At 68.5% G+C, this 27,300-nt stretch overlaps 1 protein-coding gene across 6 annotated transcripts; it reads right to left on the bottom strand.

Moving 5' to 3' along the window:
- Positions 1–342: 342 nt before the first annotated feature.
- TAOK2 (TAO kinase 2) lies at positions 343–26,405 on the bottom strand. Of its 6 annotated transcripts, none has more exons than XM_068923207.1 (20): positions 25,552–26,405; positions 22,553–22,807; positions 22,390–22,461; positions 22,193–22,294; positions 19,861–19,906; positions 19,672–19,768; positions 18,311–18,424; positions 18,140–18,231; positions 17,945–18,038; positions 17,707–17,788; positions 17,465–17,632; positions 17,169–17,381; positions 15,842–16,213; positions 13,823–13,951; positions 11,493–11,696; positions 8,982–9,221; positions 5,617–5,829; positions 3,809–4,098; positions 2,621–2,714; positions 343–1,674 (listed from the first exon to the last, which is right to left on the bottom strand). In XM_068923207.1, the coding sequence occupies exons 2-20, from the start codon at positions 22,682–22,684 to the stop codon at positions 1,195–1,197; spliced, it is 3,234 nt and encodes a 1,077-aa protein (XP_068779308.1). In that variant the 5' UTR covers positions 22,685–22,807; positions 25,552–26,405; the 3' UTR covers positions 343–1,194. The 6 variants fall into 6 exon arrangements, 5 of the variants coding, with proteins under 5 accessions (XP_068779308.1, XP_068779307.1, XP_068779309.1 ...); XM_068923206.1 differs by having other exon boundaries at positions 22,553–22,724; XM_068923208.1 differs by having other exon boundaries at positions 22,553–22,724; positions 25,558–26,405.
- Between the last annotated feature and the right edge of the window lie 895 nt (positions 26,406–27,300).

The following is a 27,300-nucleotide window of genomic DNA, read 5'->3' as shown; positions in this document are numbered from 1 at the left end:
GCGCAGCAGCCAATCGGGGCGGCGGACTGGCTCCCAGCCGCCTCCACCCCGGCGCGGGCCCCTTTCCCAGCAGCCCTCGCGGCAGGGGCCGCCTCCTTCCCACCATGCCCCGCGGCAGACATGGCGGTGCTCCCATAATACCCCGGGGCAGGCCTAGCCAGGCCAGGCCCCACCCCCAACCGAAATTGGGCTCTTTGATTCGTAACGTCATTGATAATTAACGTTAATAATTAATTACCCCTATGGCAGCCCCTCCCCCCTGCATGACGTCCACCCCCCCCCCTTCCCGCCCTGCCCAGGGGGCCCCGGCGTCCGGGCGCGTGACAAAGGCGGCGGAGCCCGTCCCGTTCTCGTCGTTATTATTCTCGTTAACGTCGTTGTCCCCCCCCGGCCGCTGCCGCCCGGCGAGTAGAAAACCAAAAAAAAAAAAAAAAAAGTAAAAGTCCGTTTCGGGGGGGCCCTTTGGCACCTGGCGGGGGGCGACGAGGGTTTCGAGGCCCCCGCTGAAAACGAAGGGGGAGGTTTCAAGCCCCCCATCACACAGTCTCCCCCCCCACCCCGGAGGGTGGTTTCAAGGGTGCCCTCTCCAAACCCCCAGGGCAGTGGTTTCGAGGGCACCCAATCCAAGCCCCTGGGGGTGGTTTCGAGGGCGCCCAATCCAAGCCCCTGGGGGCGGTTTCGAGGGCACCCTCTCCAAATCCTCAGGCAGTGGTTTTAAGGGCACCCAATCCAAACCCCTGAGGGCGGTTTCAAGGGTGCCTTATCCAAACCCCCAGGCAGTGGTTTCGAGGGCGCCCATTCCAAGCGCCTGGGGGTGGTTTCGAGGGCACCCTCTCCAAGCTGCTAGGGGCGGTTTCGAAGGTGCCCAATCGAAACCTCTACGGGTGGTTTCGAGGGTGCCCAACCCAAACCCCTAGGGGTGGTTTTAAGGGCACCCTCTCCCCTGGGGGCGGTTTCAAGGGCGCCCTCGCCCCCCCCTTCCCCCGTTTCGGGGCGGATTTAAAGGGGGGGGGAGAAGGGGGGGGTTATTTACAGGAGGCCGTCGGGGAGAGCGCCCCAGTCCCAAGCCGCCGCTGCCGTGTGGGGCGAGAGGGAGGGGGGGGGAGGCGGGCTTGCTCATCTCAGGGAGCCGGCGGGGCGGGCCCAGGCATCCGGGCCGCCGCTGTCGCCCCCCCCCCCCAAAACCGCCGCCGCTCAGGAGTAGGAGTAGTGGGAGCCGTTGAGGATGTGGGAGGCGACGCTGGCGGAGCGGCTGAGGCCCGGGTCGCCGGCGCCGCCCGAGGCGGTGCGCCGCAGGGGCTGGGGGCTGTTTCGAGGCACCCCGGCGGTGGGGCCGCGAGCGGGCGGCGGGGGCGGGGGCGGGGGCGGCGGGTGCAGCCAGGCCGGGGCGGGGGCGGGGGGCTGGCGCCAGGCGTGGGGGGCGCTGGGGGGGCCGTGGCTCCAGTGGGAGCCGCTGCGGGGCACGGGGCGCGAGGGCCAGGGCGGGCCGGGGGGGGCGGCGGCGGCGTAGCCCCGGCTCAGCGCCTCGGCCGGGATGCCGCCCAGCGCCATGTTGCTGAAGCCCAGGCGCATGCTCTCCGAGTCGAAGGCCTCGATCTCCCGCGCCTGCCGCTCCAGCAGCCCCCGGATGCGCTCCGAGCGCTCGTTCTGCAGCGACAGCATCTCCTCCTCGATCTGTGGGGGGGGGACGGGAGGCTCGAAACCGCCCGGAAAGACACCGCGGGGCGCCTTGAAACCGACGGGAAACGCGGGGTGCGAAGCCGACGGGAAATGTGGGGTGGGGTGCCTCGAAACCGCCCGGAAAGACACCGCGGGGCGCCTTGAAACCGACGGGAAACGCGGGGTGCGAAGCCGACGGGAAATGTGGGGTGGGGTGCCTCGAAACCGCCCGGAAAGACACCGCGGGGCGCCTTGAAACCGCCGGGAAACGCGGGGTGCGAAGCCGACGGGAAATGTGGGGTGGGGTGCCTCGAAACCGCCCGGAAAGACACCGCGGGGCGCCTTGAAACCGCCGGGAAACGCGGGGTGCGAAGCCGCAAAATCAATGGGAAATGTGGGGTGGGGTGCCTCGAAACCGCCCGGAAAGACACCGCGGGGCGCCTTGAAACCGACAGGAAATGCGGGGTGCGAAGCCGACGGGAAATGTGGGGTGGGGTGCCTCGAAACCGCCCAGAAAGACACTGCGGGGTGCCTTGAAACCAACGGGAAACGCGGGGTGCGAAGCCGCAAAATCAATGGGAAATGTGGGGTGGGGTGCCTCTAAACCACCCAGAAAGACACTGCGGGGCGGCTTGAAACCACCAGGAAAGGCAGGGTGCGAAGCCGCGAAACCGACGGGAAATGTGGGGTGGGGTGCCTCGAAACTGCCTGGAAACACATGGCAGGGCGCCTTAAAACCACTGGGAAACGTGGGGTGCGAAGCCGCGAAACTGACAGGAAACGTGACGTGGGGTGCCTCAAAACCACTGGGAAATATGGGATGGGGTGCCTTGAAACTGATGGGAAATATGGGATGGGGGGCCCCAAAACTACTAAGAAATATGAGATAGGGAGCTTCAAAATCACCAGGAAATACAGGGCAGGGCACCTCAAAACACACAAGAAATACAGGTTGGGTCACCTTGAAACCACTGAGAAATACAAGCTGAGCCTCAAAACCGATGGGAAATATGCAGTGAGGAGTCTTGAAACCATCAAGACTTCCATGGGGATTCCTGAAACCATCAAGATCCTCAAGTAGGAGCCTTAAAACCACCAAGATCCCCATGGGGAACCCCCAAACCACCAGGTTCCTCAAGGGGGAGCCCCAAAACCACCAAAATTCCCCATGGGGAGCCCTGAAACCACCAAGATTGTCAAGTGTGAACCCCAAAACCACCAGAACGCCCACGGGGAAGCCTGAAACTGCTCAGATCCTCAGGGGGGAGCTTCAAAACCACCAAAACCTACATGGGGAAGCCTGAAACTGCTGAAATCCTCAAGGAGGAGCCCTGAAACCACCAAGATCCCCACAAGGAAGCCTAAAACTGCCGAGATCCTCGGGGGGGAGACCCAAAACCACTAGAACACCCACAGGGAAGCCTGAAACCGCCGAGATCCTCAAGGGAGAGCCTCGAAACCGCCAAGATCCCCACCGGGAAGCTTGAAACCGCCGAGTTCCTCAAGGGAGAGCCCTGAAACCGCCAAGAACCCCACCGGGAAGCCTGAAACCGCCGAGATCCTCAAGGGGGAGTCCCAAAATCACTAGAATACCCACGGGGAAGCCTGAAACCACCGAGATCCTCAAGGAGGAGCCCTGAAACCGCCGAGATCCCCACCGGGAAGCCTGAAACCGCCAAGATCCTCAAGGGAGAGCCCTGAAGCCACCAAGATCCCCACCAGGAAGCCTGAAACCGCCGAGATCCTCAAGGGGGAGTCCCAAAATCACTAGAATACCCACGGGGAAGCCTGAAACCACCGAGATCCTCAAGGAGGAGCCCTGAAACCGCCGAGATCCCCACCGGGAAGCCTGAAACCGAGATCCTCAAGGGGGAGCCCCAAAATCACTGGAATACCCATGGGGAAGCTTGAAACCACCGAGATCCTCAAGGGAGAGCCCTGAAACCGCCGAGATCTCCACGGGGAAGCCTGAAACCACCGAGATCCTCAAGGGAGAGCCATGAAACCGCCGAGACTCCCACGGGGAACGTGGTGACCGCCCGGACGGTCAGAGCGAGAGCCCCGAAAGGGCCGCGCCGGCCGCGAGGGAGCCTCAGAGAGGCCCCCCCAACCCCCCGCCCCGGGCCGCGTGCCAGCCGGGGCCCCATACCCGCTGCTCGAGGAGGGCGCGGCGGATGGAGACGCGCTGCTCGAGCTCCTTGGCCTCGCGCTCGTGCTGCGCCTCCGTGTGCATCTTGATCTTGCTCTGGTAGGCGTTGAGCAGCTCCAGCTCCTGCTGCAGCTGCAGCCGCAGCACCTGGTACTCGGCCTCCTGCGTCTCGTCCAGCCGCAGCTGCGGGCACCCGGCGGCGCCGTGGGGTCCCCGGGGTGCCCTGGGGCGCCCCGGCGGCCCCCTCGGGTCCCCGGCGCTTCGCGAGTCTCCGGCCCTCGTCTCCCCACCTTGGGTGGCCGTCGGGTCCCCGTGACCCCAGCTCTGGTCCTCCCATACTCCTGTTGCTTCTTCGTAGCCCCCTTGGGTGGCCGTCGGGTCCCCGTGGTCCCAGCCCTGGTCCCCCTGTGGTCCCATTGGGTCCCCATGTCCCCATCTCTGGTCCCCTGTGGCCATGGGTCCTATGTCCCCATTGGGTCCCCATCTCTGGTTCTCTTTGGTCCCTGTGGCCCCATCCCCACGTGTGGTTACCCCCCATCCCCACGTTCCCATCTCCATCCCCACGTCCCCACCTCCATCCCCATGTGGTTACCCCCCATCCCCACGTCCCCACCTCCATCCCCACGTCCCCACCTCAATCCCCATGTGGTTACCACCCCATCGCGACGTACCCACCTCCATCCCCATGTGGTTACCCCCCATCCCCACGTCCCCACCTCCATCCCCGTGTGGTTATCCCCCATCCCCACGTCCCCACCTCTATTCCCACGTCCCTGCCTCCATCCCCACGTCCCCACCTCCATCCCCGTGTGGTTACCCCCCATCCCCACGTCCCCACCTCTATTCCCACGTCCCTGCCTCCATCCCCATGTGGTTACCCCCCATCCCCACGTCCCCACCTCCATCCCCACGTCCCCGCCTCCATCCCCGTGTGGTTACCCCCCATCCCCACGATCCCACCTCCATCCCCACGTCCCCGCCTCCATCCCCATGTGGTTACCCCCCATCCCCATGTTCCCACCTCAATCCCCACGTCCCCACCTCCATCCCCATGTGCTTACCCCCCATCCCCACGTCCCCACCTCCATCCCCATGTGCTTACCCCCCATCCCCATGTCCCCACCTCCATCCCCATGTGGTTACCCCCCATCCCCACGTCCCCACCTCCATCCCCACGTCCCCACCTCCATCCCCGTGTGGTTACCCCCCATCCCCACGTCCCCACCTCCATTCCCATGTCCCCACCTCCATCCCCATGTGGTTACCCCCCATCCCCACGTCCCCACCTCCATCCCCACGTCCCCACCTCCATCCCCACGTCCCTGCCTCCATCCCCATGTGGTTACCCCCCATCCCCACGTCCCCGCCTCCATCCCCATGTGCTTACCCCCCATCCCCACGTCCCCACCTCCATCCCCACGTCCCCACCTCCATCCCCATGTGCTTACCCCCCATCCCCACGTCCCCACCTCCATCCCCATGTCCCCGCCTCCATCCCCGTGTGGTTACCCCCCATCCCCACGTTCCCATCTCCATCCCCACGTCCCCACCTCCATCCCCATGTGGTTACCCCCCATCCCCACATCCTCACCTCCATCCCCACGTCCCCACCTCCATCCCCATGTGGTTACCCCCCATCCCCACATCCCCGCCTCCATCCCCATGTGGTTACCACCCCATCCCCACGTCCCCGCCTCCATCCCCATATGGTTACCCCTCATCCCCACGTCCCCGCCAGGCTCTCCCCAACCCCGCGTGCTCCCCGCCTCTCCATCCCCGTCCCCGCACGGGGTCGGCCGGGCACGTACGGCCTGGGTGGAGAGCATCTCGTTGATGCTGTGGTCGTACTGCTCGGCGAGGGCGGCCAGCTTGCGGGTCTGCTCGTCCTTGAGGCGCTTGAGGAGGGCCTTGTGCTCGCTCTTGGCCGTGCTCTCCAGCAGGTGGTTGCGCAGGGCCTTGTACTGCCGCGTCTGGATCTTGCACGTGTCCTGGAACTGCTTCTTGATCTGCAGCTCCTTGGACTGCGCCGCGAGAGAAGGCCGTTAGCGCCCCCCCACCCCCCCTCCCCCAAATAACACCTTCCTCCCCCGCTCCCCTCCTCCTCCTCCCTTCTCTCCCCCACCCCCACCCCCCAAAACCGCCACCGACGGGGCCCAGGCGTCCGGGATGGGGGCACCCCGGTGACGGGTGCCCACGCGGCACCCCCGGACGCCCGCCGACAAAGCAAAAGCAAATGAAAACCCAGAACTGAAAGCGGATTGTTTTTAAAGAGATATATTTAAAAAATAAAAGGCGTTTTTGTTTTTTTAAAAAAAAAAAAAAGAAAAACGACACCAAAAAAAAAAAACGAAACAAAAAAAAAAGGGAAAAGAAATCAAATAAAATAAAAGCCCGACGGAAACGAGCCCAACGCAACGACCCCCCCCCACCACCCAAAACCGCGGGCAGGGGGAAGGGGACCCCCCCCTCCCTGGCCCAATAAATACAAGAGCAGCGCGGGGCCCCGGCGTCCCCCAGTGCAGGTGCGACCCCAAAGTGGGGGGGGGAATCTGGGTCACTGGGGGGATCCCAGACCCCAAGGCGGGGGGGATTCGGGTCCTTAGGGGGATCCCAGACTCCATGGGGGGGGGATCCGGGACCCCAAGGGGGCATGTGGGTCACTGGGGGGGGGGGGTCCAGGACCCCAAGGGGGTGGGATCTGGGTCCCTGGGCGGGGGGGGGGGGGATCCATGACTTTAAGGGAAGGGATCTGGGTCCCTAAGGGAGATACAGGACCCCAAAGGGGGGATCCAGGTCCCTGGGTGGGATCTGGGTCTCCAAGGGGGGGATCCAGGTCCCTCGGAGGGATCTGGGTCTCCAAGGGGGGAGATCCAGGTCCCTGGGTGGGATCTGGGTCTCCAAGGGGGGGATCCAGGTCCCTCGGAGGGATCTGGGACCCTGGCAGGGGGAGATCCAGGTCCCTGGGTGGGATCTGGGTCTCCAAGGGGGGGATCCGGGACCCTGGTGGGGGGAGATCCAGGTCCCTGGGTGGGATCTGGGTCTCCAAGGGGGGAGATCCAGGTCTCTGGGTGGGATCTGGGTCTCCCGGGGGGGAATCTGGGACCCTAAGGGGGCTCCGCAACCCTATGGGGGGGGATATCTCAGTTCCCTGGGGGGGGATCTGGCTCCCCAAGGGGGATCTGCAGCTCTCAGGAGGATCCGCAACTGTTAAGGGGAAGGTCCCTGACACTAAAAGGGGGATCCCTGACCCTGAAAGGGGGGAGCCCGGTCGCTAAAACCAAGGGGGACCCCCAGCCCTGTTGGGGGGGGGGATGTGTTGCCCCTAAGTGGGGGATCAGCACCCTAAAATGGATCCACGGCCCCAAAAGGGGGGGGATCTGTGCCCCTAAAAGGGGGGATCTGGCACCCTGGAAATGGGGGATCTACGGCCCTCAAGGGGATCTGCAGCCCAAGAAGGGGGGATCCACGGCCCCGAGGGGGGGATCCTCGGCCCCGAGGGGGGGTCTGGGCCCTCAAGAGGGGGAACCGCAGCCCCAAAAGGCGGGGGGGGGGGAATGTGTAGCCCTAAAGCAGCTCTGCACCCCAGGAAAGGGGGATCCACAGCCCCAAGGGGAGATCCACAGCCCCAAAGGGGGGGGGGATTCACGGCCCCAAGGGGGGTCTGGGCCCCAAAAAGGGGGATCCCTGGCCCCAAAGGGGGGGGGGGAGGAATCCCTGGCCCCAAAAGGGGAGGATCCAACGCCGAAGGGGGAGGGATCCCCAGCCTCAAAAGGGGGGGATCCCCAGCCCCAAAAGGGGGGGGGGATCTCCAACTCCAAAGGGGGGGGGGATCCCCAGCCCCAAAAAGGGGGGGAAGCCCAGCCCCCAAAGGGGAGGGGGAGCCCCAGCCCCAAAAGGGGGGGATCTCCAGCCCCCAAAGGGAGGGGGATCTCCAACTCCAAAGGGGGGGGGATCCCCAGCCCCCAAAGGGGAGGGGGATCCCCAGCCCCCAAAGGGGAGGGGGATCTCCAGCCCCCAAAAGAGGGGATCTCCAACTCCAAAGGGGGGGGACCCCTGGCCCCAAAAGGGGGGGGATCCCCGGCCCCAAAAGGGGCCTCTGGGTCCCAAAGCAGGAGGATCCCCAACCCCAAAGCAGCATCCACAGCCCCAAAGGGGCTCCGGGCCCCCAAAAGGAGAGGGGTCCCTCTCCCCCCCAAAAAGGCGGGGGGTGGGGGGGGAAGAGGGAGATGGCTGCCTGCACACCCCCCCACCCCAACCCCACCCCCTCCTTTCCCGGGGTGGGGTCACAGCATTGGGGCTTTTTTTTTTTTTTGGAGGGGGGGGGGAAAAACCGGGGTCACCTCCACGGCCGCCGGGGGAGCGGCGGCGGCGGGGGGGCCGGCGGCGGCGGCGGGGGGCGGCGGCGGGGGGCCGGGCGGGGGATGCGGCTGGGCCGCTGGCGCCGCAGCAGGCGCAGGCGGCGCAGGCAGCGCAGGGCGGCCGGGGGCAGCCGGGAGGCCAGGCGATGGGCCAAGGCCCGCAGGCGACCGTTGAGGGCGGCCGCCGGGTCGGTTAAACGCCGAGGCCAAGCGGGACGGGAGACGGCGGCGCCGTTTCGGCACGGTACGGGTAAGCGGGACCGGAAACCGGCTTTGTTGGTTTTGGGGAAGAGGCGGAAAAGGCCGCGCTCCGATACCAAACCCAAGCGGTGCAAAGCGCGGAAAAGGGGTCGGGGCAGGCGCAGCAAAAGGCGCAGGCAGAGGCGACGGGCGCGGAGCGGCAAACGGCCCCGGGTGACCCGCCGGGCTACGGCGCCCAACAGGTAGAGCGGTAGGAAAAGCCACGGCGAGGCTAAGAGGTGGGAGGCCAAAAGGATGACGGGCACGTAGAGGCGGCCGCGACGGGCGCTCAAAGCCAACACGGCCAACGCCGAGGCGGCCAAGGCGGCGAAGGAGGCGCCGGGCAGGAGGGAAGCGGCGCGCAGCAAGGCGTAAGCCGCCGCCAAACCCGCGGCCGCCCCTTCCAAGGCCGGCAGCAAGGCGGGCGGCCCCGAACCTTGCGCCCAGAGGGCGGCCAACAGCAGCAGCAAGGAAGGGAGGCCGGGCCGGGCGGCCACCAGCAAGGCCAGCGCCGAGCAGAGGGCGTGGGGCAGCAGAGGGGCCAGCGGGGCGTCCCCGGCGGCGCCGGCACCTACTCGGAGGCTCTTGGGTTGCTGGCGGACCTCGGCGGCGTGTTTCTGGCGCAGCTCCTGCTCGCGGCGCTTGTTGTACTCGCGCTGGTTGCACAGCTCGGTCTGGTGCTGCAGGCGGGTGAGGTCGGAGCGGGTGCGCTGCACGGCCGCCAGCTGCCGGCCCTCCAGCTCCTGCGTGGACTCGTGCTGCCGCAGCAGCATGGCGCACTCCAGGTCCTTCTGCGTCTGCTTCTTGTTCAGCTCCTGGCGGCGGCGGCGGCGGGGAAAGGGGGTTGCGGGGGAGCAGGAGGGGGTTAGGAGACCAAAAAAAGGCGTTGGGCGGGAGGAAAAGGGGGTTAGGAGACCAAAAAAAGGCGTTGGGCGGGAGGAAAAGGGGGTTAGGAGACCAAAAAAAGGCGTTGGGCGGGAGGAAAAGGGGGTTAGGAGACCAAAAAAAGGCGTTGGGCGGGAGGAAAAGGGGGTTAGGAGACCAAAAAAAGGCGTTGGGCGGGAGGAAAAGGGGGTTAGGAGACCAAAAAAAGGCGTTGGGCGGGAGGAAAAGGGGGTTAGGAGACCAAAAAAAGGCGTCGGGCGGGAGGAAAAGGGGGTTAGGAGACCAAAAAAAGGCGTCGGGCGGGAGGAAAAGGGGGTTAGGAGACCAAAAAAAGGCGTCGGGCGGGAGGAAAAGGGGGTTAGGAGACCAAAAAAGGCGTTGGGCGGGAGGAAAAGGGGGTTAGGAGACCAAAAAAAGGCGTTGGGCGGGAGGAAAAGGGGGTTAGGAGACCAAAAAAGGCGTTGGGCGGGAGGAAAAGGGGGTTAGGAGACCAAAAAAAGGCGTTGGGCGGGAGGAAAAGGGGGTTAGGAGACCAAAAAAAGGCGTTGGGCGGGAGGAAAAATGAGTTGGGGGAGGAAAAAGGGGGGTTAGGGGGTAGGAAAAAGGGGGTTAGGAGACAAAAAAAGGTGTTGGGGGGAGAAAAATGAGTTGGGGGAGGAAAAAGGGGGGTTAGGGGGTAGGAAAAAGGGGGTTAGGAGACAAAAAAAGGTGTTGGGGGGAGAAAAATGAGTTGGGGGAGGAAAAAGGGGAGTTAGGGGGTGGGAAAAAGGGGGTTAGGAGACAAAAAAAGGTGTTGGGGGGAGAAAAATGAGTTGGGGGAGGAAAAAGGGGGGTAGGAGGGAGGAAAAAGGGGGTTAGGAGACAAAGGTGTTGGGGGGAGAAAAATGAGTTGGGGGAGGAAAAAGGGGGGTAGGGGGGAGGAAAAAGGTATTGGGCAGAAGAAAAAATGAGTTGGGGGGAGAAAAAAGGGGGGAGGAAAAAGGGGGGTTAGGAGACAAAAAAAGGTGTTGGGGGGGAGGAAAAATGAGTTGGGAGAGAAAAAAAGGGGGGTCGGGGGGAGAAAAAGGGGGGCAGGCAGGTGTCAGCCCCATGGTGTCAATCCTGTGGACCACCCCCCCCACCCCGAGAGCTGCCCCATAGCTGCAGAGCCCCCCCCCCAAGCTGCCCCATTGCCCTCGGGGACCCCCAAGAGCTGCCCCATAGCAGCCAGGGACTCCGTTAGACCTGCCCCATAGCCCTCAGGGACCCCCGAGAGCTGCCCCACAACCCCCTGAGACCCCCTCGACCTGCCCCCTAGCCCCTGAGACCCCCCTCGACCCCCCTAGAGCTGCCCCACAGCCCTCAGGCACCCCCCAGGACCTGCCCCCTAGCCCCTGAGACCCCCCAGAGCTGCCCCATAGCCCTCAGGCACCCCCCAGGACCTGCCCCCTAGCCCCTGAGACCCCCCAGAGCTGCCCCACAGCCCTCAGGCACCCCCCAGGACCTGCCCCCTAGCCCCAGGGACCCCCTGAGAGCTGCCCCATAGCCCCCGAGACCCCCCAGAGCTGCCCCATAGCCCTCAGGCACCCCCCAGGAGCTGCCCCCTAGCCCTGGGGACCCCCCGAGAGCTGCCCCATAGCCCTGGGGACCGCCCGAGAGCTGCCCCCTAGCCCTCAGGCACCCCCTAGGAGCTGCCCCCTAGCCCCGGGGACCCCCCGAGAGCTGCCCCCTAGCCCCGGAGACCCCTCAGGAGCTGCCCCATAGCCCTCAGGGACCCCTCAGGAGCTGCCCCATAGCCCTCAGGGACCCCCCAGAGCTGCCCCACAGCCCTCAGGCACCCCCCAGGACCTGCCCCCTAGCCTCAGGCACCCCCCAGGACCTGCCCCCTAGCCCCGGGGACCCCCCGAGAGCTGCCCCATAGCCCTCAGGCACCCCCCAGGACCTGCCCCCTAGCCCCTGAGACCCCCCAGAGCTGCCCCACAGCCCTCAGGCACCCCCCAGGACCTGCCCCCTAGCCCTGGGGACCCCCCAGGAGCTGCCCCCTAGCCCCTGACATCCCCCAGAGCTGCCCCATAGCCCTCAGGCACCCCCCAGGAGCTGCCCCCTAGCCCTGGGGACCCCCCAGGAGCTGCCCCCTAGCCCCTGACACCCCCCAGAGCTGCCCCCTAGCCCTCAGGCACCCCCTGAGAGCTGCCCCCTAGCCCTGGCCCCCCCCCCCCCACCTCGCGCAGCAGGTCCTGGTCGAGGTTGTGGCGGGCCAGCAGCATCTTGCGCTTGTACTGGCGGCACTGGAGCTCGAAGTACTGGCGCTGGCGGCAGAGCAGGGCGGCCTCCTCCTCGGCCTGCAGCTGCTGCAGCGTCTCCTTCTGCCGCAGCAGCCACTCCTGCTTCTCCCGCTTGGGCGTGCTCTGGTTCTCCTGCAGCTCCTGCCCCACGGCGCCGCGTCGGAGCGGGGCCGGGGGGAGCCCCGGGGCTTGGGGGCGGGGGGGGGGGGGCTGGGGTAGAGCTGGGAGGTGGTGGTGGGGGGGGGGGGATCCTGGCGGGGTCCCTGGGGGGATGGGGTAGAGCTGGGAGGTGGTAGGGGGGATCCTGGGGTTAGGGGGGGGGGCCTGGAGCTATGGGGCAGGGCTGCGAGGGGGCAGGGGCGTTCCTCGGGGGTCTCTGTGCATATGGAGGAGGCTTAAGGGGGTCCCTGGGGGCATGGGGCAGGGCTGGGGGGGGGGCAGGGGGGTCCCTGGGGATATGGGGCAGGGCTCGGGGGGTCCCTGGGGGCACGGGGCAGGGCTGCGAGGGGGCAGGGGGGTCCCTGGGGATATGGGGCAGGGCTGGGGGGGTCCCTGGGGGCACGGGGCAGGGCTGCGAGGGGGCAGGGGCGTTCCTCGGGGGTCTCTGTGCATATGGAGGAGACTTAAGGGGGTCCCTGGGGGCATGGGGCAGGGCTGGGGGGGGCAGGGGGGTCCCTGGGGATATGGGGCAGGGCTGGGGGGGTCCCTGGGGGCACGGGGCAGGGCTGCGAGGGGGCAGGGGGGTCCCTGGGGATATGGGGCAGGGCTGGGGGGGTCCCTGGGGGCACGGGGCAGGGCTGCGAGGGGGCAGGGGGGTTCCTCGGGGGTCTCTGTGCATATGGAGGAGGCTTAGGGGGGGTCCCTGGGGGCATGGGGCAGGGCTGGGGGGGGCAGGGGGGTCCCTGGGGATATGGGGCAGGGCTGGGGGGGTCCCTGGGGGCACGGGGCAGGGCTGCGAGGGGGCAGGGGGGTCCCTGGGGATATGGGGCAGGGCTGGGGGGGTCCCTGGGGGCACGGGGCAGGGCTGCGAGGGGGCAGGGGGGTTCCTCGGGGGTCTCTGTGCATATGGAGGAGGCTTAGGGGGGGTCCCTGGGGGCATGGGGCAGGGCTGGGGGGGGCAGGGGGGTCCCTGGGGATATGGGGCAGGGCTGGGGGGGTCCCTGGGGGCACGGGGCAGGGCTGCGAGGGGGCAGGGGGGTCCCTGGGGATATGGGGCAGGGCTGGGGGGGTCCCTGGGGGCACGGGGCAGGGCTGCGAGGGGGCAGGGGGGTTCCTCGGGGGTCTCTGTGCATATGGAGGAGGCTTAGGGGGGTCCCTGGGGGCATGGGGCAGGGCTGGGGGGGGGCAGGGGGGTCCCTGGGGGCACGGGGCAGGACTGGGGGGGTCCCTGGGGGCACGGGGCAGAGCTGGGAGGTGGCAGTGGGGTCCCTGGGGATATGGGGCAGGGCTGGGGGGGTCCCTGGGGGCATGGGGCAGAGCTGGGAGGCGGCAGGGGGTCCCTGGGGATATGGGGCAGGGCTGGGGGGTCCCTGGGTGCATGGGGCAGCACTAGGGGGGGTCCCTGGGGGCACGGGGCAGAGCTGGGAGGCGGCAGGGGGGTCCCTGGGGATATGGGGCAGGGTTGGGGGGGGGCCCTGGGGGGGGTCCCTGGGGGCACGGGGCAGGACTGGGGGGGGGCAGGGGGGTCCCTGGGGGCACAGGGCAGAGCTGGGAGGCGGCAGGGGGGTCCCTGGGGATATGGGGCAGAGCTTGGGGGGTCCCTGGGGGGGGTCCCTGGGGGCACGGGGCAGAGCTGGGAGGCGGCAGGGGGTCCCTGGGGATATGGGGCAGGGCTGGGGGGGGGCCCTGGGGGGGTCCCTGGGGGCACGGGGCAGAGCTGGGAGGCGGCAGGGGGTCCCTGGGGATATGGGGCAGGGCTGGGGGGGGGCCCTGGGGGGGTCCCTGGGGGCACGGGGCAGAGCTGGGAGGCGGCAGGGGGGTCCCTGGGGATATGGGGCAGGGCTGGGGGGGGTCCCTGGGGGGGGTCACTGGGGGGGGGTCCCTGGGGGCACGGGGCAGAGCTGGGAGGCGGCAGGGGGGTCCCTGGGGGCACGGGGCAGGACTGGGGGGGGGCAGGGGGGTCCCTGGGGGGGGTCCCCGAGGGCAGGTGTCGAGAAGAACCCAAAAGACAGGTTTTCCCCCCCCACCCCCACCCCGTTTTACATACGTTTTGGGGTGGGGGGGGGTTGGGGGGGGGCCCACGAAGGCCCGGACGCCGGGGCCCTCACCTCCTTGAGCTGCTCCTTGCGCAGCTTGTACTGGCGCTTCTGGGCCTCCAGCAGGTTGCCCAGCTCCTTCTTCTGCTGGCCCAGGATGTGCTGCTGGAACTTCTTCTCCTCCGCCAGCGCCACCTTGGCCTGCGGGGGGGCGGAGCTGGGGGCGGGGCCTCCCGCCGGCCCCGCCCCCTCCGCCCGCAAGCCCCGCCCCAGCCCCACCCCACCGAGGGAAACCCGGCTCCCGCTAGGGAGAAGAACGGACTGGAGGAGCTCCAGCAAAGAGCTGCTGCCCCAAGGCTTCGGCCCCGCCCCCTGCTGGCCCCGCCCCCTCAGGGCAAGCCCCGCCCCCATTGGCCTAGCCCCGCCCCCATTGGCCTAGCCCCGCCCCCAACTCTAGTACTCTAAAGGCTCCACCCACCAGGCCTCATTCTGGGCCCTCTTGGGCCACACCCCCAGCTTTAGCTCCACCCCCACCAACCCCCCAAACCTCTTCTAGCTCCGCCCCCCACATCAGGCCCCACCCCCCATCTCCTTCTCCAAGGGGTCCTGCAGGAGCTCCAGCCCCACAGGTCTCACCCCACCTCTTCTAGCTCCGCCCCCCACATCCGGCTCCACCCCCATCTCCTTCTCCAAGGGGTCCTGCAGGAGCTCCAGCCCCACAGGTCTCGCCCCACCTCTTCTAGCTCCGCCCCCCACCTCAAACCCCACCCCTTCACCTCCTTCTCCAAGGGGTCCTGCAGGAGCTCCAGCCCCACAGGTCTCGCCCCACCTCTCCTAGCTCCGCCCCCCACCTCAAACCCCACCCCCACCTCCTTCTCCAAGGGGTCCTGCAGGAGCTCCAGCCCCACAGGTCTCGCCCCACCTCTTCTAGCTCCGCCCCCCACCTCAAACCCCACCCCTTCACCTCCTTCTCCAAGGGGTCCTGCAGGAGCTCCAGCCCCACACCTCCCACCCCACCTCTTCTACCTCCGCCCCCCACCTCAAACCCCACCCCCACCTCCTTCTCCAAGGGGTCCTGCAGGAGCTCCAGCCCCACAGGTCTCGCCCCACCTCTTCTAGCTCCGCCCCCCACATCAGGCCCCACCCCCCATCTCCTTCTCCAAGGGGTCCTGCAGGAGCTCCAGCCCCACAGGTCTCGCCCCACCTCTTCTAGCTCCGCCCCCCACATCCGGCTCCACCCCCATCTCCTTCTCCAAGGGGTCCTGCAGGAGCTCCAGCCCCACAAGTCTCGCCCCACCTCTTCTAGCTCCGCCCCCCACCTCAAACCCCACCCCTTCACCTCCTTCTCCAAGGGGTCCTGCAGGAGCTCCAGCCCCACAGGTCTCGCCCCACCTCTCCTAGCTCCGCCTCCTAGCTCAGGCCCCGCCCCCACCTCCTTCTCCAAGGGGTCCTGCAGGAGCTCCAGCCCCACAGGTCTCGCCCCACCTCTTCTAGCTCCGCCCCCCACCTCAAACCCCACCCCTTCACCTCCTTCTCCAAGGGGTCCTGCAGGAGCTCCAGCCCCACAGGTCTCGCCCCACCTCTTCTAGCTCCACCCCCCACCTCAGGCCCCACCCCCCACCTCCTTCTCCAAGGGGTCCTGCAGGAGCTCCAGCCCCACAGGTCTCGCCCCACCTCTTCTAGCTCCACCCCCCACATCAGGCCCCACCCCCCACCTCCTTCTCCAAGGGGTCCTGCAGGAGCTCCAGCCCCACAGGTCTCGCCCCACCTCTCCTAGCTCCGCCTCCTAGCTCAGGCCCCGCCCCCACCTCCTTCTCCAAGGGGTCCTGCAGGAGCTCCAGCCCCACAGGTCTCGCCCCACCTCTTCTAGCTCTGCCCCCCACCTCAAACCCCACCCCTTCACCTCCTTCTCCAAGGGGTCCTGCAGGAGCTCCAGCCCCACAGGTCTCGCCCCACCTCTTCTAGCTCTGCCCCCCACCTCAAACCCCACCCCTTCACCTCCTTCTCCAAGGGGTCCTGCAGGAGCTCCAGCCCCACACCTCCCACCCCACCTCTCCTAGCTCCGCCTCCTAGCTCAGGCCCCGCCCCCACCTCCTTCTCGAAGATGGCCTGGTGCTTCTTGGCTAGCTTCTCGGCCTCGGCGCTGAAGTTGCTGCGATGGGCCTCGAGCTCCTTGTCGAGGCGCAGCTGGTGCTCGTCCAGCTCGGCCTTGAGCTTGTTCTCCAGCGCCATGAGCTGCTTCTGGTGCTGGCGCCGCATGCGCTTGTAGCCGCTCATCTGCTCGCGCAGCGCCGAGTCCTGCTCGTGCTCCTGGATCTGGCGGGTCACCAGCGAGGCCGTGCGGATGGTGGCAAAGTGCTCCCGGTTGCGGCAGTAGGCCCGGCGGCGGGCGGCCGACGCCGCCGCCGAGCTCTGGGCTTCCACCTCGGGTTGGTACGGGTCGTCGTAGAGGTTGTCGTGGCCCTGGGTGGGAGGAGAAAGGCGCGTCGGGACTCGGAGGCGGGGCGCCCGTGGTGGACCCAGGCAGCCAGGAGGTCCTCGGGCGGCAGCCCCGGTCGTCTGGGATGTCCCCGTTCTCCTCCCCAGCTCTACGGGAGGTCCCCGGTGGTGGTCCTGGCTCTCTAGGAAGTCCCTGGTGGTGGCCCCAGTCATCTCAGGTGTCCCCCGTTCTCTTCCCCAGCTGTCTGGGAGGTCTCCGGTGGTGGCCCCAATCCTCCAGGCCATCCTTGTCCACCTTCCCACTTGTCCAAGAGGTCCCCGATGGTGAACCCAATCATCTGGGACGTTCTCCCTGGTGGGTCTACGTCTCTGAAAAGTCACTGGTGACGATCCCAATCGTCTAGGACGGTTCCAGCGGTGACCCCAGCTGCCTAGGACGTCCCTGTCCTCCTCCACAGCTCTCCAGGAGGTGCCTGCTGGTGGCCCTGACTCTCTAGGAGGTCCTCAGCAGGGAGCTCAGCTATCCTAGCCATCGCTCTCCACCTTCCTAATTGTCCAGCACGTCCCCAGCGGTGACCTCTGTCTTCTGCAAGATCCCCAGTGGTAGCCCCGGCCACCTGGGATGTCCCTGGTGGGGCCCGCCAGGTTTCTGGGAGGTCCCTCGGGGTGACCCTAGCTGTCTGGGATGGCCCCAGGTCTCCAGGATGTCCCCAAGAGTGGCCCCAGCTATCCAGAAGGTCCCCAGGGATGGCCCCTGGTCTCCAGGATGTCCCTAGTAGTGACCCCAGCCATCCAGAACGTCCCCGGAGATGGTCCAAGGTCTCCAGGACGTCCCCAAGGGTGGCCCCAGCCATCCAGAACGTCCCCAAGGGTGGCCCCAGCTCTCCACCACATCCCCAGAGGTGACCCCAGCCATCCAGAAGGTCCCTCAGCCGTTCAGGCACCCCAACTCCACCCCGCGACGCCCCGGCCCCCGCACCGGCAGGCGGTGGATGACGGAGCTGTTGGAGGTGACGGTGTGCTCGCCCTCCTGCATCATGGCGATCTCGGCGCCCTCGTCCTCGTCGGAGGCGTCGGCCAAGCTGTTGACGCTGCTGCTCTGGCTGGAGGCGCTGATGGACATGCTGGGCACCGAGTGGCTGCTCTCCATGCTGTTCACCGTGCCCGTGCGGTGCAGGAAGGGCTCCACCTCCTGCGGAGCGTCACCCGAAGCGGGGCGGGGAGGTCAGCGGGGGCCGGCACCGCCCCCCGCCCACCTCCCCGCCGTCGCCTCACCTCCTCTTCCTCGGCGGGGTCGGCGCTGGGGCCGTTCTGCGCCTCCTGGAAGAGGATCTTCTTCATCTTGCGGTACTGGAGGTTGTCGAGCTCCCGCACGGCGTCCTTGGTGCGCTGGATGAGGTCCAGCACCACCGTCTGGGGGCGCTCGCGGAGCAGGAAGCGGTGCTGGGGGGCGGGGGACGCGTCAAGGCGGGGCGGGGTCTCCTGGGCCCTCGTCGCCTCCCCTCCTCGCCGCCTACCTTGAGGAGGACGTCCGAGGTGGGTCGGTCCTGCGGGATCTTCTGCAGGCACGAGTCCACGAAGTTACGGAAATACTCCGACCTGCCAAAAACGAACGCGGGGACCCAGGCGTCCGGGCCGAGCTCCCGTTAGCGCCGTCCCTTTCTCCTTCCCCCCCCCCCCCCCCCAAATTGTGGGGGGAACCCAGGCGTCCGGGCAGGAGCTCGGGGGGACCCAGGCGTCCGGGCAGGAGCTCACCAGTGGCTGGCCTGCAAGACGGGCGACTCGTTCTGCGCTATGTGGTATAAGGCACTCATCGCGTTCATGTTGAACAGCGGCGGCTTCCTCTCGGCTGCGGGGACCCACGCGTCACCCGAAAACGGGGCCGTTTCCACCCCGAAACGGCGCTCTCCTCCCCACCCCCCCCCGGCCGGCGAACGCCCCGAAACGCACCCAGCTCGATGCAGGTGATGCCCAGCGACCAGACGTCCGCCTTGCCGTCGTACTGCCCCTCGTCCATGGCCAGGATCACCTCGGGCGCCATCCTGGGGGCGGCGGGGGGGGTCAGCGCCCTGCGGGGACGCCGTCCCCGTGTCCCCACCCCGGCGCGTCCCCTGCCCTCACCAGTACGGCGTCCCCACGAAGGAGTTGGCCGGCGCCACGATGGAGGCCGAGCCGAAGTCGCCCAGTTTCACCTGCCCCGGCTCCGTCAGCAGGATGTTGCCGGCCTTGACGTCCCTGCGGGGCGGGGAAAAAAAAAAGGGGGGAGGTCGGCGCGGGGACGCAGAGACAGGCGGCGGGACAGGCGGCGGGACAGGCGGTCGGCGAGAAAAGCGGACGTAGAGTTAGGGGAGAGATGGGTGGCGGGAGAGGGCGGGGAGACAGGCGGGCACGGGGTTGGGCGGGCAGATACGGAACAGGCGGGCAGCAGAGAAACAGGCGGATGCGGGCACAGCGGGGGGAGACAGGCGGAGAGCCGGGCAGGGACAAAAAGAGCGAAGACAGCCCGGGAAACAGCTAAACACGGCGGCGGCAGGCGAGCAGGCAAACAGGCACGAAAACGGGGCGGGGGGGGGGAAGAAACAAGCGCGCAGACAGGCGGAGAGACAAGCAGACGCACGCCCGCAGCAAAGAGAAACGCGAAGGCGCGGACGTACAAACAACGCGCAACCACGCACGCAGAAACACAGGAAAACAGGCGGAAAAACAAGCACCCAAGCAGCCCAAACGCACAAAAAACAAGCGGACGCTGTGACAACTAACAGCTGCAAAAACGCAAACGCCCCCCAAAACAGGCGGAGAGGCAAACAGGCGGAGAGGCAAACAGGCAGAGAGGCAAACAGGCAGAGAGGCAAACAGGCAGAGAGGCAAACAGGCAGAGAGGCAAACAGGCAGAGAGGCAAACAGGCAGAGAGGCAAACAGGCAGAGAGGCAAACAGGCAGAGAGGCAAACAGGCAGAGAGGCAAACAGGCAGAGAGGCAAACAGGCAGAGAGGCAAACAGGCAGAGAGGCAAACAGGCAGAGAGGCAAACAGGCAGAGAGGCAAACAGGCAGAGAGGCAAACAGGCAGAGAGGCAAACAGGCAGAGAGGCAAACAGGCAGAGAGGCAAACAGGCAGAGAGGCAAACAGGCAGAGAGGCAAACAGGCAGAGAGGCAAACAGGCAGAGAGGCAAACAGGCAGAGAGGCAAACAGGCGGAAACGCAGCAACAACAAACAAGCAAGCACACAACCAACCAGGCGCCCACAGCAAACAGACGGACAGAGCCCCAACCAGACAAGCGGGGCCACAAGCGGAGGCGGGGGTTGGAGGACAAACAGGCGGACGCGGGGACGAGAGCCACCAGGCGGCCCCAGGGCGGGCCGCGGGGCAGGCGGAGGGGCGGCGCGACGCCGTGGGGCCGGCTGCGGACGGTGTTGCGGGAGGGAGGGCAGGGCGACCGCCGGCGGGGCAGCGCCGTGGGGCAGCGCCGTGGGGCAGGTACCTGTGGATCATGTTGTGGGAGTGGAGGTAGGCCAGGCCCTGGAGCGCCCCGTGGGTGATGGCGGCGATCTCCACCTCCTGCAGCGGCTTCTTGTGCACTGGGGGGGGGGGGGGAGGCAGTGGGGCTGAGCGGGGCAGCCGTGGGGCGCCCCACGGCCCTGCCCCACGGCCCCGCCCCCCCGGCACTCACCCTCCAGCAGGTCGGAGGCTGAGCCCAGGCAGTACTCCATGGCCAGCTGCGAGGGGGGGGGGGAGAAGGGTCAGCGTCTGCCCCACGGTTCCCCACCTGTGGGGTCCCTCCTGCCCCACATGCGCCCCACGGCTCCCTTGGGGGGTCCCCCTGCCCCACATCAGCACCCAGACTCTGGTTATGGGGTCCCCCTGCCCCACACTGGCACCTAGCTCCAGCCTGTGGGGTCCCCCTGCCCCACACCGGCACCTAGACCCCACCTATGGGGTCCCTCCTGCCCCACATTGGCACCCAGACTCTGGTTATGGGGTCTCCTGCCCCACACCAGCACCCAGACTCTGGTTATGGGGTCCCCTGCCCCACACCGGCACCCAGACTCTGGTTATGGGGTCCTCCTGCCCCACACCGGCACCCAGCTCCAGCCTGTGGGGTCCCCCTGCCCCACACCGGCACCTAGACCCCACCTATGGGGTCCCTCCTGCCCCACATCGGCACCCAGACTCTGGTTATGGGGTCCCTCCTGCCCCACATCGGCCCCCAGACTCTGGTTATGGGGTCCCCCTGCCCCACACCGGCACCTAGACCCCACCTATGGGGTTCCTCCTGCCCCACACCGGCACCTAGACCCCACCTATGGGGTCCCTCCTGCCCCACATCGGCCCCCAGACTCTGGTTATGGGGTCCTCCTGCCCCACACCGGCACCTAGACCCCACCTATGGGGTTCCTCCTGCCCCACATCGGCACCCAGACTCCGCCTATGGGTCTCCCTGCCCCACACCTGCACCCGCAACCCAACTGTGGGGTCCCCCTGCCCCATGGCAGCATCTAGACCCCACCTATGGGGTCCCCTGCCCCACAGCAACACCCACACCCCGGCTATGGGTCCCCCTGCCCCACAGCTGCACCCAGACCCTGCCTATGGGGTCCCCTGCCCCACAGCTGCACCCATACCACACCTAGGGGGTCCCTCTGCCCCACGCCTGCACTCAGGCTCCAACTATGGGTCCCCCAGCCCCACATGGGCCCCCAGATCCCAGCTATGGGGTCCCCTGCCCCACATGTACCCCCAGACCCTGCTTATGGGGCCACCCCTGTGTCCAGGTCCCAACTATGGGTCCCCCAGCCCTCCGGGTGCCCCCAAACCCCAGCTATGGGTCCCTCAGCCCCATGGGTCCCCCTGCCCCACAGCTGCACCCAGAACCTGCTTATGGGGCCACCTCTGTCCCCCACACCCCAACTATGGGTCCCCCAGCCCCACAAGCACCCCCAGACCACAGCTATGGGTCCCCCTGCCCCACAGGTACCTCCAGAACCTGCTTATGGGGCCACCCCTGTGTCCAGGTCCCAACTATGGGTCCCCCAGCCCCACAAGCACCCCCAGACCACAGCTATGGGTCCCCCTGCCCCACAGGTACCTCCAGAACCTGCTTATGGGACCACCCCTGTGTCCAGGTCCCAACTATGGGTCCCCCAGCCCCACAAGCACCCCCAGACCACAGCTATGGGTCCCCCTGCCCCACAGGTACCTCCAGAACCTGCTTATGGGGCCACCCCTGTGTCCAGGTCCCAACTATGGGTCCCCCAGCCCCACAAGCACCCCCAGACCACAGCTATGGGTCCCCCTGCCCCACAGGTACCTCCAGAACCTGCTTATGGGACCACCCCTGTGTCCAGGTCCCAACTATGGGTCCCCCAGCCCCACAAGCACCCCCAGACCACAGCTATGGGTCCCCCTGCCCCACAGGTACCTCCAGAACCTGCTTATGGGGCCACCCCTGTGTCCAGGTCCAACTATGGGTCCCCCCAGCCCCATGGGCACCCCCAGACCACAGCTATAGGTCCCCCAGCCCCATGGGCGCCCCCACACCCCAGCTATGGGTCCCTCAGCCCCATGGCCACCCCCAGACCACAGCTATAGGTCCTCCTGCTCAACAGGTACCCCCAGACCCTGCTTATGGGGCCACCTCTGTCCCCACACTCCAACTATGGGTCCCCCAGCCCCACAAGCACCCCCAGACCACAGCTATGGGTCCCCCTGCCCCACAGGTACCCCCAGACCCTGCTTATGGGGCCACCTCTGTCCCCACACTCCAACTATGGGTCCCCCAGCCCCACAGGCACCCCCAGACCACAGCTATGGGTCCCCCTGCCCCATGGGTGGCCCCAGACCGCAACTAGGGGTCCCCCAGCCCCACAGGTACCTCCAGATCCTGCTTACGGGGCCACCTCTGCACCTATACCCCAACTACGGATCTCCCAGCCCCACGGGCGCCCCCAGCCCGCAGCTATGGGTCCCCCCTGCCCCACGGACGCCCCCGAAGAGCAGCTCACCCAGGCCGTGTGCTCGCGCAAGTAGCAGCCCTTGTACTCAATAGTGTTGGGGTGTCGCAGCTTCTGCAGGAACTTCACCTCCTTGATGATGTCCTGCCACTTCTGCGGGGGGTGGGGAAACACGGCGGGGGGACACGTGAGGACGGCCCGGACGCCTGGGTCCCTCGCGCCAGGCGCCTCCTCGGCCACGTCCTCACCTCGTTGGACTGTTTGCCGCTGTAGGACATCTTCTTGATGGCCACCACCTCGTTGTTGCGCATGTCGCGGGCCTGGGAGGCGAGAGGGACCCGAGGGCGGGGGTCAGGGGGACGTGGGGGCCGCCGCCGCGGGGGCGGGGGGGGGGCGCCGGGGGGCACTCACGAAGTAGACGGCGCCGAAGCTGCCGTGGCCGATCTCGCGCAGGTCAACGAAGAGCTTCTCGGGGTCGTCCTTGAAGAAGAGCTCGGCCACCTCGGGGTCCTTGAGGCTGCCGGCCCGGGCGTTGGAGGGCATGGCGGCGGGGGCCCCGGCGTCCGGGCGGCCCGCTCACCTCCTGCGGGCGGCGGGCAGACGCCGATGACGTTAACCCGTAAACGAGACTGCCCCGCGAGGGGCCCAGGCGTCCGGGCTCCGACCCTGCCGAGGGGCCCAGGCGTCCGGGCGTTATCCCGCCGGCCCCGTAACAGGCCCAGGCATCCGGGTGCTAAACCCACAGGGGGCCCAGGCGTCCGGGGGCTACGCTGCCGGCCCCATAAGGGGCTCAGGCATCCGGGCTCTATTCCGCTGGCCCTGCAAAGGGCCCAGGCGTCCGGGTGCTAACCCACAGGGGGCCCAGGCGTCTGGGGGCTACTCTGCCGGCCCCATAAGGGGCCCAGGCGTCCGGGCGCTAACCCACAGGGAACCCAGGCATCCAGGCACTCTCCTGCTGGCCCCATAAAGGGCCCAGGCGTCCGGACGTTAGCCCACTGGCCTCGCGGAGGGCCCAGGCATCCGGGTGCTATCCCCTGGGGGGCCCAGGCATCCGGGCACAGCCCCATGAGGGGCCCAGGTGTCCGGGCTCTATCCCACCAGCCCCGTGAGGGGCCCAGGCGTCCGGGCTCTATCCCCGGGGGGCCCAGGCGTCCGGGCTCTATCCCATGAGGGGCCCAGGCGTCCGGGCTCTGTCCCACCAGCCCCATGAGGGGCCCAGGCGTCCGGGCTCTGTCCCAATAGCCCCATGAGGGGCCCAGGCATCCGGGATCTGTCCCATGAGGGGCCCAGGCGTCCGGGTTCTGTCCCAATAGCCCCATGAGGGGCCCAGGCGTCCGGGCTCTATCCCACCAGCCCCGTGAGGGGCCCAGGCGTCCGGGCTCTATCCCACCGGCCCCGTGAGGGGCCCAGGCGTCCGGGCTCTATCCCAATAGCCCCATGAGGGGCCCAGGCGTCTGGGCTCTATCCCCGGGGGGCCCAGGCGTCCGGGCTCTATCCCACCGGCCCCATAAGGGGCCCAGGCGTCCGGGCTCTATCCCCGGGGGGCCCAGGCGTCCGGGCTCTATCCCAATAGCCCCATGAGGGGCCCAGGCGTCCGGGCTCTATCCCCGGGGGGCCCAGGTGTCCAGGCTCTATCCCACCAGCCCCGTGAGGGGCCCAGGCGTCCGGGCTCTATCCCACCAGCCCCATAAGGGGCCCAGGCGTCCGGGCTCTATCCCACCAGCCCCATAAGGGGCCCAGGCGTCCGGGCTCTATCCCACCAGCCCCATGAGGGGCCCAGGCGTCCAGGCTCTATCCCCGGGGGGCCCAGGTGTCCGGGCTCTATCCCACCAGCCCCGTGAGGGGCCCAGGCATCCGGGCTCTATCCCCGGGGGGCCCAGGCATCCGGGCTCTATCCCACCAGCCCCGTGAGGGGCCCAGGCGTCCAGGCTCTATCCCACCAGCCCCGTGAGGGGCCCAGGCGTCCGGGCTCTATCCCCAGGGGGCCCAGGCGTCCGGGCTCTATCCCAATAGCCCCGTGAGGGGCCCAGGCGTCCGGGCTCTATCCCAATAGCCCCATGAGGGGCCCAGGCGTCCGGGCTCTATCCCACCAGCCCCGTAAGGGGCCCAGGCGTCCGGGCTCTATCCCACCAGCCCCGTAAGGGGCCCAGGCGTCCGGGCTCTATCCCCAGGGGGCCCAGGCGTCTGGGCTCTATCCCAATAGCCCCATGAGGGGCCCAGGCGTCCGGGCTCTATCCCACCGGCCCCATAAGGGGCCCAGGCGTCGGGGCTCTATCCCCAGGGGGGCCCAGGTGTCCGGGCTCTATCCCACCAGCCCCATAAGGGGCCCAGGCATCCGGGCTCTATCCCACCAGCCCCATGAGGGGCCCAGGCGTCCGGGCTCTATCCCCGGGGGGCCCAGGCGTCTGGGCTCTATCCCACCAGCCCCGTGAGGGGCCCAGGCGTCCGGGCTCTATCCCCGGGGGGCCCAGGCGTCCGGGCTCTATCCCACCAGCCCCGTGAGGGGCCCAGGCATCTGGGCTCTATCCCCGGGGGGCCCAGGCGTCCGGGCTCTATCCCACCAGCCCCGTGAGGGGCCCAGGCGTCCGGGCTCTATCCCCGGGGGGCCCAGGCATCCGGGCTCTATCCCAATAGCCCCATGAGGGGCCCAGGCGTCCGGGCTCTATCCCCGGGGGGCCCAGGTGTCCGGGCTCTATCCCACCAGCCCCATGAGGGGCCCAGGCGTCCGGGCTCTATCCCAACAGCCCCGTGAGGGGCCCAGGCGTCTGGGCTCTATCCCCGGGGGACCCAGGCGTCCGGGCTCTATCCCACCAGCCCCGTGAGGGGCCCAGGCGTCCGGGCTCTATCCCACAGGGGGCCCAGGCGTCCGGGCTCTATCCCACCAGCCCCATGAGGGGCCCAGGCGTCCGGGCTCTATCCCCGGGGGGCCCAGGTATCCAGGCTCTATCCCACCAGCCCCGTGAGGGGCCCAGGCGTCCGGGCTCTATCCCTGGGGGGGCCAGGTGTCCAGGCTCTATCCCACCAGCCCCGTGAGGGGCCCAGGCGTCCGGGCTCTATCCCACCGGCCCCATAAGGGGCCCAGGCGTCTGGGCTCTATCCCACCAGCCCCGTGAGGGGCCCAGGCGTCCGGGCTCTATCCCCGGGGGGCCCAGGCATCCGGGCTCTATCCCACCAGCCCCGTGAGGGGCCCAGGCGTCCGGGCTCTATCCCAATAGCCCCGTGAGGCGCCCAGGCGTCCGGGCTCTATCCCCGGGGGGCCCAGGCGTCCGGGCTCTATCCCACCAGCCCCGTGAGGGGCCCAGGCGTCCGGGCTCTATCCCTGGGGGGGCCCAGGCGTCCGGGACGCTCTCCCCCCTGCCCAGCTCCCCCCCCCTTCCCTCCGCGTCCCCCCCCCCCATCGCAGCTCTCACCGGCACCTCGGTCCCAGCGGCTCCAGCTCCGGGGGGGGCAGCGGCGGCCGAACTCTCCCCCCAACCCCCGCCGACCCCCCCCCCCGCCCCCTACGCGGGGGTCCGGCCCCGGGGGGGCTCCAGCCTCCCCCCAACGCCAGCCCCGGCGGCCGGCGGGCGCCTGGGGCGGGGGGGAACCTCCCAGGGCCCTATAGGGTCCCTATAGGGGATAGTGGGGGCAGGGGGGGGTCCCCGAAAACACCTCTAACTCTCTATACCGCAGCTGCTAGAAGCAAAACTGCGGTGACCTCGGTACGAGAACGAAAAGAGCTAAAACAAACAAACAGACAAAAAACGCGAAAATCAACCCCGCGCTGCGGCTAAGCTATAGGGGATCTATAGGGCCAAGGGCGGGTCTCTAGGGGGAAAGGGCCTATAGAGGCTGGGGGGGGTGAAGGGAAGGCGAGGGGGGGCCCAAGGCGGGTGCGCGGGGCCGGCAGGAGCCGGGCGGCCCAGGGAACGGGGCCCGGGAGCCCCTATAGGGTCCATAGGGCCCGGCGGGATCTCGCCGGGGCTCTATAGGGCCCCTGTGGGGGGGGGGGGTGAGACGCAGCGGCGCCGCCAGAGGCGCCCAACGCCCCCCCTCCCCTAAAAAGCTTTTTTTTTTTTTAAAGAAAACACCCGTTTCTACCCCTAAAAAAACCCCTCCCCGGATGGAGACCCCCCCTTCAAAAAAAACACCCGGAAACGGGTGTTTTCTATAGGGCCGGCGGCGGGTGGGCTACAAGGGGGTGGCGGCGCCGCATCGACCAGGCCCGGGGAGGAGGAGGAAGGGGGGAGGGTCTGGGGGGTGCCGGGGGGGGGGACCCTGCCCCACCGCCGCCCCCCGGCGCTGCCGCCGCCGCCGGCTCCGTCCCCGCCTCCCGCCGCTCCCCCTCGGCCGCCCCGCATCCAAGATGGCGCCCGGGCGGCCGCGGCCTGCGGACCGGAACCCGCCGCTTGCAGCGGCGCCTGCGCGCTAGGGGCAGGGGAGGTGGAAGAGAAGGGGCGGGGCTGCGCATGCGTCCTGTGGGGGGGGGCGCGGCGGGCTCGCACATGCGCGTGGGCGGCCGGTGAAGGCGCTGCCAGGCGAGGGGCGGGGCGGCGCCGCTTCCGCGGGAGCGGGAGGGGCGTGGCCAGAGCTCAGCCGCTCGTTGGTGGAGGGCAGCGATTGGCCGGAGGGCCTGGGGGGCGGGCCGTGTGTGAGAGACGGGCCGCGGGGGGGAGGGGGCGTGGCCTCGCGGCCGAGGCCGCCTCTGATTGGGCGGCAGGCGGTGCCTCCCCCACCCACGCTGGCGCAGGCTGTTGCCGGGGCAGGATGGGCGGCGCGCATGCGCGGGGCAGGATGGGCGGGGCGCACGCGCGCGCCTGAGGCGAGGCCGGGGGGGAGGGGAGGCGGCGACCGTTAAACGGCCGTTAACGGCCGCTGGGCGGGCCAAGATGGCGGCGGGGCCGGGCGTCCTGTCCACCCGGCCCCGAGCCGGTCAGTGTCGCGCCCGCGGGACGAGGAGGTGACGCGACCCGATAGACTCGCAGCACGACGGCACGGAGCCCCCAAACAGCCCTTTGTTGGGGGAGGGGGGAGGGTGCGGGACGCCTGGGCCCCTCGGGACCCCCCCCCCCGGGTTCTCCTGGGGGGCCGCCCGGACGCCTGGGCCCCTCGGGGCACCGCCGTGACGCCCAGATGCCGGGGAGGGGGGGGCGCTGCCGGGGGGTGGGGCTCGGAGGGGG

The sequence above is a fragment of the Struthio camelus genome, chromosome 32 (assembly GCF_040807025.1).
Source record: "Struthio camelus isolate bStrCam1 chromosome 32, bStrCam1.hap1, whole genome shotgun sequence".
In the NCBI taxonomy this organism is placed as follows: Eukaryota; Metazoa; Chordata; class Aves; order Struthioniformes; family Struthionidae; genus Struthio; species Struthio camelus.
This window is presented reverse-complemented; position numbering and strand designations above follow the sequence as displayed.

Excerpts from the sequence above, each read along its gene's own strand:
- TAOK2 (XM_068923207.1), bottom strand. The coding sequence starts at position 22,684 with ATGCCCTCCAACGCCCGGGCCGGCAGCCTCAAGGACCCCGAGGTGGCC. Across the intron at positions 22,462-22,552 it reads GCTTCGGCGCCGTCTACTTC|GCCCGCGACATGCGCAACAA; the intron begins GTGAGTGCCCCC and ends CTCGCCTCCCAG. Across the intron at positions 16,214-17,168 it reads CCGTCATCCACCGCCTGCCG|GGCCACGACAACCTCTACGA; the intron begins GTGCGGGGGCCG and ends CCTCCCACCCAG.